The sequence below is a fragment of the Rhinopithecus bieti genome, unplaced genomic scaffold, assembly GCF_001698545.2.
Source record: "Rhinopithecus bieti isolate Rb0 unplaced genomic scaffold, ASM169854v2 scaffold_2453, whole genome shotgun sequence".
NCBI lineage: Eukaryota > Metazoa > Chordata > Mammalia > Primates > Cercopithecidae > Rhinopithecus > Rhinopithecus bieti.
The window spans coordinates 4120959-4128883 of record NW_016804447.1 but is presented as its reverse complement, the minus strand read 5'-3'; the positions used below and the strand labels follow the sequence as shown (position 1 = coordinate 4128883).

The following is a 7925-nucleotide window of genomic DNA, read 5'->3' as shown; positions in this document are numbered from 1 at the left end:
ATAAAAATAAAAAAAAATAAAAAATAAAAAAAATAAAATAAAAAAAAAATAAAAAAACAAATGCACCCTGCTTGTTCTCACTCAGAAGGATATTAGGAAAAAGACCTCAAACACAGATGTCTTTGCAAATTACGCAAACTGCCTCAGAAGGCAGCAGGATCCATGGGGGTGATCATGGTACCCCTAATGATCTGAAGCTTGTTGTTTAAAGTCAGCTACTTTTATTTTCCCAGAGAAAATGAGAAAATTTTAGAAAAGTTCATCACACAGGACTATCTACCTGCTCCTTTCCCCTGCCCTTCTCTTTTCCCCTGGCCCATTTCATGAAATGTGTCTGTAGGATGTTCACAAAATTCATGGGTGATGTCACAGACACAGTGGGGAACAGTGCCAAAGCCACCAGGCATTTGCTCAGCGATCTCTAAGGAGCAAAACTGGTCAGGCTTGTAAGGGGTCTGTCATGCTAGGGACCTTCCTAATAACATGGAATTATAGGGGCTCACAGTTTTCTCATCAGAACTATTCAGATATTCCTTTGGTCTATTCTAACGGACAGAGATGCAATTTCTTCTGTTTATTGACCAATGTAATCTTTATATTTTCACCAACAAATAGCATATATATGCTACTTTACATAGAAAGAAATTTGTCTTGATTTACCAACAAAAGCATAGCTGTGAATTGCCTGGAAAGTTGAGAGCCCAGATTTGTCACATCCTTTTGGATGTTATGATTTTGTCTATTGCCATCTAGCACTCTCCAACCCCCAAAGCGGCGGTGCTTGGATCCCTGTTAGTCTCCCTATCCCAGTCCTTCCTCCACTCTTTCCATTTTCCTACCTAGCTGCTGCTCAGGTCCTACCAGGCTCTGCAGCCAAGTTCCATGGTTCTGACCTTCTATATGAGTGACAGCCTTTCTGCCTGCACTTTCGTCTCTTGCCTCTTAATTGTGCATTCTTGGATCCCATGCCCTCTTTCTTGTCAGTATGTCTAATGTTGGAGTGTATCATGCCCTGTTAGGTTCCTCATGCTGCTGATGAAAACCGGTGTATATTAGCATATCCCGTGGAATTAATTATAAATACCCATCCCCAAGTCCCACTGCGGAGATTCTGATTTAGTAGATCTGAAGTGGGCCTCTGTATCTGTATTTTGAGCTCCCTGGATACTCACCACAATTAGAGAACAATTAATTTTGAGGTTATAAGTAACTTGATATAGGCCTTTCCTACCTTTAGGTTTTGAGTATTATTTCACATTTTCAGCCTTTGGCAAAATCTTTTTCAAATCATTTTACTTATGAATAGTAGAACAAGTTGTTTAGGAATTTATAATTAGTGGTCAACTTACATCCCATAATTTTCTACAAAATATATGAAGTAAGGATGCCTCAGACTGTTCAGATACACATTGTAGACACAAAAGGAAGTTCGTTTTCAGTTATAAAAGGCTGCTTCCTCCAAGAAGTCTTCCATGATACTCAAAGGAAATAATTAATATTTGTGCACTCCTCTGTGTCTCCACCAGATCAGGGCCTCAACATCTTCTGATTGTTGTAACATGGTCACCTCTTACCTTGTTTCTCCACCTTTCTTTTTATCTCCTTGATTCCATCCTATACACAGTCACTAGGTGACTTATCTAAAGGTGAGTTATCTAAAATTTAAGTCTGAACTATCCCTCCCTGGCTTAAGACGCCTCAGGAAATTCTCATCTTATACCAGAAAACACATTTTAAAGCACACACACACAAGCCTTCCATGATCTGGCTCCATTTACCTGCCTGATATTCCTCACTTTGCTATTAGATCTCTGGAAATAGGGAATACATTGTAATTCCCCATACAAAATCGTGTTTCCCAGCTTGGTGCTTTAGCTGGGAATGTTTTATTCCTTCTCTACCTTCCCCAAGTCTGTCTAACTCCTACTCATACTATGAGATTCAGGCCCATGGATTATCTCTGTTAGGGAGCACAAAGGGGAAGTACTTAAGTAACACTGGGCTCAGCTTTATTCAATTGTCTATATTCCCTGGGGTTTTGTAATCTGTTTCACCTGCCTTTTCTCTGCTCTTCTATTATTTTTTTTAATTAGGAAATTTTAGGAGAATGTGGTCATCCCTATTACTGTAATAATAGATAATGTGCCAACCCAATGTGCATGCTCTTTCCTTTTCTTGCTATTAAAACCCTGCTTTGTCTGGGATGGTATGTGCTGAGGTCATAGGATGACCTGCTTTGACTCTCTTGCAGCTAGTGAAGGCTATGTGACCCAAACCTGGCCAATGAGATTTAAATGGAGGCTCAAGCATGTGAATACTAGAAAAAGTTTTTCAAAGGGGACAGACTCAGCTAGCTTCTTCTGCTTACCCCTTGTCCTTTGCCTTCTTGCTGTCCGGAATAGATCTTAAAACCCGAACGTATACCGTAACTCTTGCAAAGACAACAGCAGAATAGAAAAACAGGTGCCTGGGATGTGGTTATGTTACCAAAAACCCACCCTTTCCTTACCTAGGTCATTCTAGTTGGGTTCTGTGACATCCAGGCAAATGCTATCCTTACTGACACAGATCTCTCATACTGGATTCCTCCTGCAAGGATGAGGTCATCTTTCAGCATTCTACACTCCTGTTTGACTTTTTCTCTACTTTATGATTTGGTTTTATAAGAAGATCATTAGGACTACAACTTCTTACAACTTTCCTTTTTTGTTTGCCAACTCAATGTCTGTGATAGTTATAAGGATGGAGGGAACTGAATTAGGTGGGAGTTGAGAAAGTTAAAATAATTTGAATGAGAAACATAATTCTACCTTCATCATATTGCATACAGGACATTGGGATTGACACATAATCGATCAGCAGTGTACAAATCCAGCCAGGAAGTTTTATAATAGTCTTCAGAAGGTATTATATAACACAAAATGCTGAGAGCTCAGAAAAAGAAGACCCCTGAAGAGAAATGTCAGAAGCTTCCCCATCAACTGTATAGTTCTCTTGATAAAAATCTAGGAGGCACATAATGGGATTTTAGCATTTAAAGAGGTCAGGGATTGAAAAAATTACAATCATTTGAATGAGAAATGTAATCTAGGCAAACTTTTGGGAAAAAATGGACTCTTTTGAGCTTGAACTCTAGATGTTATACACTCTAGTATCATTACATTTGGTAGTTTCCCAAGATTCTATAAACTGCTTTTCTATTTCCCGGAGACCTCAGAAAGCATGTAACTACTATTGGGGTAGAAGGATTCGTCTTCCCTGACCCCTTCTTAGATGGCTTATATGTTTCTGTTCCATGCTTCTATAGTTCTCTGGAGTGGTGGTTAAGAATGCGGGGTCAAATTTCGTGGATTTTAATCTCAGTAGTGTGACCCTTGGTTGAACAACTTAAGTAACCTCTCCGGTCCTTACTTTGCCATTTGGGAAATGCAGACAATAATAATATTGTGTGAGGATGGGCTAAATTAATATAAAGCACTTAGATCAGTGTCCAGAACTTGGTAAGCAGCCAATAAACACTATTAGACGGATTATTGAATATATTATAATATCATGTTTTATTTATGTGTCTTTTCCATTAGACTGACACTCCTTAAGTAAAGAAAACATGTCTTATAATCGGTTGTGTTGGTAGGTGTTAATTTAGAACTTAATCCATTGTTGCTGATGAACATGAATGAATCTTCTCTCAAGAAAAGTGTCTTATGCTTTGTAGATTCATGTCTTATTTCCCTTATCACCCTAAGGTCCAGCTCCTGCTTTGAATTCCTCTGTTTAGTAAGGGCTTAATAAACATTTGTTAAGTAAATGGAACAATAACCCAACCCACATATACTCAGAGTGATTGATCATTGCCATTTCCCTACACAAATGCCTGCAGAATGTGTACTCCAAGAATAGCTAGCTGTGTACTGTTCTTTAAACACACTGTGTGCTTCACGCCTCCATGCCTTGGCTCAGGTAGTTCCCATCTGCCTGCCTAGTTGTACTTTGTCTGCCTGAAAAACTTGTATTCATCTTTAAATTCTAGCTTAGACATTCCTCCTCCATAAATCTTTTCTGACCCACTCAGGGAGGGACAATTCTCTCTCTTCCCCTCCCTCTCCTACTCCTACCTTGTCTCTTTATAATAAACACATTGAAGATTCATACTGGATCTTATATATCACAGAATCTAATCAGTTAGCATGGAATCTGACATAGAACAAGTATTCAGATAAACTTGTTGAATAAATAGGCATGTCAACCTATAGATCAAAATACTGACAGTCCTCAAAGGCATTTGTTTTTCCATTCTGGAGCATAAATGAATAATTGTATGCATATACAAAAGCAGAATACAGTTTGAGTGCTCACCCTCGCCCAATTAAAAGTGGTTGGTTACGTTACCCCTATCCATTTTGCTCTTGTCTGGGATACCTTCTGACATCATGCATCCATTGGGGGCACAAAGGTCAAATTTGGAGCTGAATTTGCACATAGGGAGCAGGGAGAAGACAACCGGCTTGTGAATGGCTTGATCCATGACCTTGACTTTTTGCCTTGGTGTTCAAAACCCACGAATGCTAATTCTGGAAAGGTGAATATGCCCCTGGAAGGGCATACCAAAATTTCTGTGACACGAAATATATTTTGTTCATCAAAAGACAGCATGAGTTAATAAAAATATCAAGAACCACCACTGTAGCCATGCAGAGACCTAGGAAAGCAATCAGAGCATCTGCACCAGTAACATGAAGAGACATGGATTGGTGCGGAAAATGTGCGTCGATGTCGAGTCCATGCCTGGCAGTGGACTGGATTTCTGGGCACTCTGGAAAAGACCCAGGTCTGTGCCAGCTGGGGGTGCTCAGATCGTGGGATGAACAAAATTAACTCATATAGCTGTATTGAGTTCAGCGTGACTTTGAATTTAGGTCTCATGGTGGGTGGAGTGTGTATCCAAACTGGTATCTTCTTTTGGCTGTTTTAAATATTAGGGTTGTTTTTGAATAAACGTGGCATTCATGCAGGATTAATGTCTCCAATTCTGGATTGTTCATCCACTGGAAGCAATCACTGTAGTGAATTCAGAATTCTCATCCCCCTCCCCAAAACAAAGTGGTGTCTGTGTGGGGTAGGGGTGCCTGGTGTGAAGAGGAGAGGGGAGGATATTTTTAGAGATTGGATTTCCTCAGAGGAGGGATAAGCTGGTGAATAAACTAATAATAAATGCAAACTATTTGGGGTGTGGCTGGCAACCCACTGTCACCATTTAAGTACAGTATAACTCCATGCCATCCTTTAATTATTTAGAAAAACACAACTAAACAAACATCCTTGATAAATGCTTTTGTTGTTGTTGTTTTATGCTTGGCTATTCTAGTTCTTTGCTTCAGGACAAGCTTTGGAACCCAGAGGTATAACTGGGTGACCCAGACTTTGCAGCTCTCTAGGGCAGGACACCCCTCCACTGGCTTTCCCCACCCCCACCCACCATGTAGAAACCCCAATACAGTCACTCTTTCACTAACCCTGAGTTGCGTTGCCCCAAGCTGGTCAGATCCGAAGGGACTAGTCCCATGGCTGCTGGAATAATCTTGTCTCCCTTCTGGTACCAGAATGTCTCCTTATTCTATGCACTGCTGAAGATCTGAAGGTCTATGGTGTAGGCTGAGAAAGCAACAATTCAGAGCATCCCGGGAATTCCCCCCACCCCACGGCTGAGCAGGCCGTGCGCCCATGCGTCAGCACTCAACAATGAGGCGGCTCTCACGTGCTGGTGCCAGAAATGTCTCTGGCTGCTGGAAATGGGTCCCCCAGAAGACCTCAAATATCTACATTTTGTAAGCAATAGACTGATCTTGGTGAATGTTATTCTAATTTAAAATCAGCTGGCATTTACTAAGAACTGATTCTTCTTAGACATTTTGTTAAGTGCTTTACATGCATTATCATATTGATTCTCACAAGCACCCTATGTAGTGGAAATTACTGTTCTCATTTTAGACCAGAGGAAACTGAGGCTTAGAGGGATGCATAAGGAACTTACCTAACGTGGCACTGTTGTAGTGAATGACAGAGCCCGAATCAGAAATTCAATTATGCAGGTCTGACTCCAAAAAGACTTGTAAATGGGAAGAAGAGAAAAAGAGACTACCAACTATTTTAAAGCACAACAAAATTTTAAAATGGTGTGATGATGCTTACTACTTTAGGAAAAGAATGGAGTATAATGGTTTGAATGGTGACCCCCTAAAAATGGTATGTCCACATCCTAACCTCTGGAACATGTGCATATGGCCTTATTTGTAAAAAGGGTCTTAGCAGATATGATTAAATTAAGGATCTAGAGATGAGATTATTCTGGATTGTCTGAGTGGGCCCTAAATCCAATGACAAACGTCCTTATAAAAGACACTTAAGACGCCAGGCTCAGTGGCTCATGCCTGTAATCCCAGCACTTTGGGAAGCCGAGGTGGGCAGATCACCTGAAGTCAGGAGTTCGAGACCAGTGGCCAAGATGGTGAGATCCTGTCTCTACTAAAAATACAAAAAATTAGCTGGGCGTGGTGGTGCACGCCTGTAGTCCCAGCTACTCGGGAGACTAGGGGAGGTGAATCGCTTGAACCTGAGAGGTGGAGGTTGCAGTGAGCTGAGATTACACCACTGCACTCCAGCCTGGGCAACAGGGTGAGACTCAAAAAAAAAAAAAAAAAAAAAGACACTAAGAGAGGAGACACAGCAAGGAGAGAAGGGTATGTGAAGATGGACAGAGGCAGAGATTGAAATCAGGTAGCCACAAGCCAAGGAACACCTGCATGAAAAAGCAAGTGAAAAGTTCTCCCTTAGCGCCTTCAGGGGAAGTATGGCTCTGCCCAGACTGTGATTTCAGCCTTCTGGTTTCCAGAATGGAAACAGGATAAACTTCTGTTGTTTTAAGTCACCTGATTTATGGCAATTTATCATAGCAGACACAGGGACAGTCCCACTGAGTGGCAAGGGCACCCAGCTTAGGACCTGGATTCCCAACTGTGACCTTGGCCTGTCGCTTCCCCTGGCCGCCGGTTCCTTATGTGGAAAGCAAGTGTGCTGTGTGAGGCTGCCTGCATCTTGAATGCTCTAGTGTGAGATCCAGGAGCATCATTCTCCTTCTCTCCTTCTGTGGCCGGTGGGTGCGGACAGTAATCGTGTGGTGACCTTTATCTTGGCAGAAATGTTTGAAGGATGTTTGATTAATTCAAAGTTCCCCTTTTAGAAATATGACTAATAGATCTTTTACATTTTTAAAAGATTCCTTCTGTGCAGCAGACTTAAACCAAGGACTACTAGCCTTTAATTGTCAGGTGCAAATTTTAAGAAAAAATAATAACAAGGGCTAGAGAATATGGTAAGTACAACTGCCCTTTAGTGATATGTGTGTCTTAAAAGAATAAAAATCTTATTGAAGGCACTGCAACTTGGATAAAGCATAGTCTTATCTTTTCCTTTGCTACAAATGTTGCCCAGTGATTGTTGTTTTTTAATCAGGCAGCCTTATCAGGCCCTATTCATCAGAAACTGTAGTCCTTGTCTGGTAGTAAGAGTTCACGGTAAATGTAGTCTTCTTCAGCAGGCAGCTTTTCAGCAATTGTATGACTAGAAAAAGTAGGCATTCCATTTTAAGAATCATAATGTTTTACCCTATGCAAGAAATATAGTGCAATTTGGAATGCTTGCTTATAACTATGGGTTGACTACAGAGAAAACAAATTAAGCATCAGTAAAAAACTTTTCTAAAATCTCTTTTAAAATAATCAAAAGAGAAATGACAACTCTACCGCCAATTATTGAACTACAGCTCTCTTGGTTAAATCTGGGATATACTTTTCCATTATGAGTCTCAAAAATTGTTGGGAATGTGCTTTTGTATGTTTGATTATGGTTTCCAATTCAACTTTCTATCA

General features: G+C 40.6%; 1 protein-coding gene across 1 annotated transcript in view; it reads right to left on the bottom strand.

Moving 5' to 3' along the window:
• Nucleotides 1–5643, bottom strand: part of LOC108527187 (pleckstrin homology domain-containing family G member 7) — a 37139-nt gene extending 31496 nt beyond the window's left edge. The window contains exon 1 of the mRNA XM_017868340.1: nt 5514–5643. Coding sequence (XP_017723829.1) covers nt 5514–5563 — 50 coding nt within the window. The 5' untranslated portion in view covers nt 5564–5643. The remainder of the gene's footprint in view (nt 1–5513) is intronic.
• Nucleotides 5644–7925: the final 2282 nt, after the last annotated feature.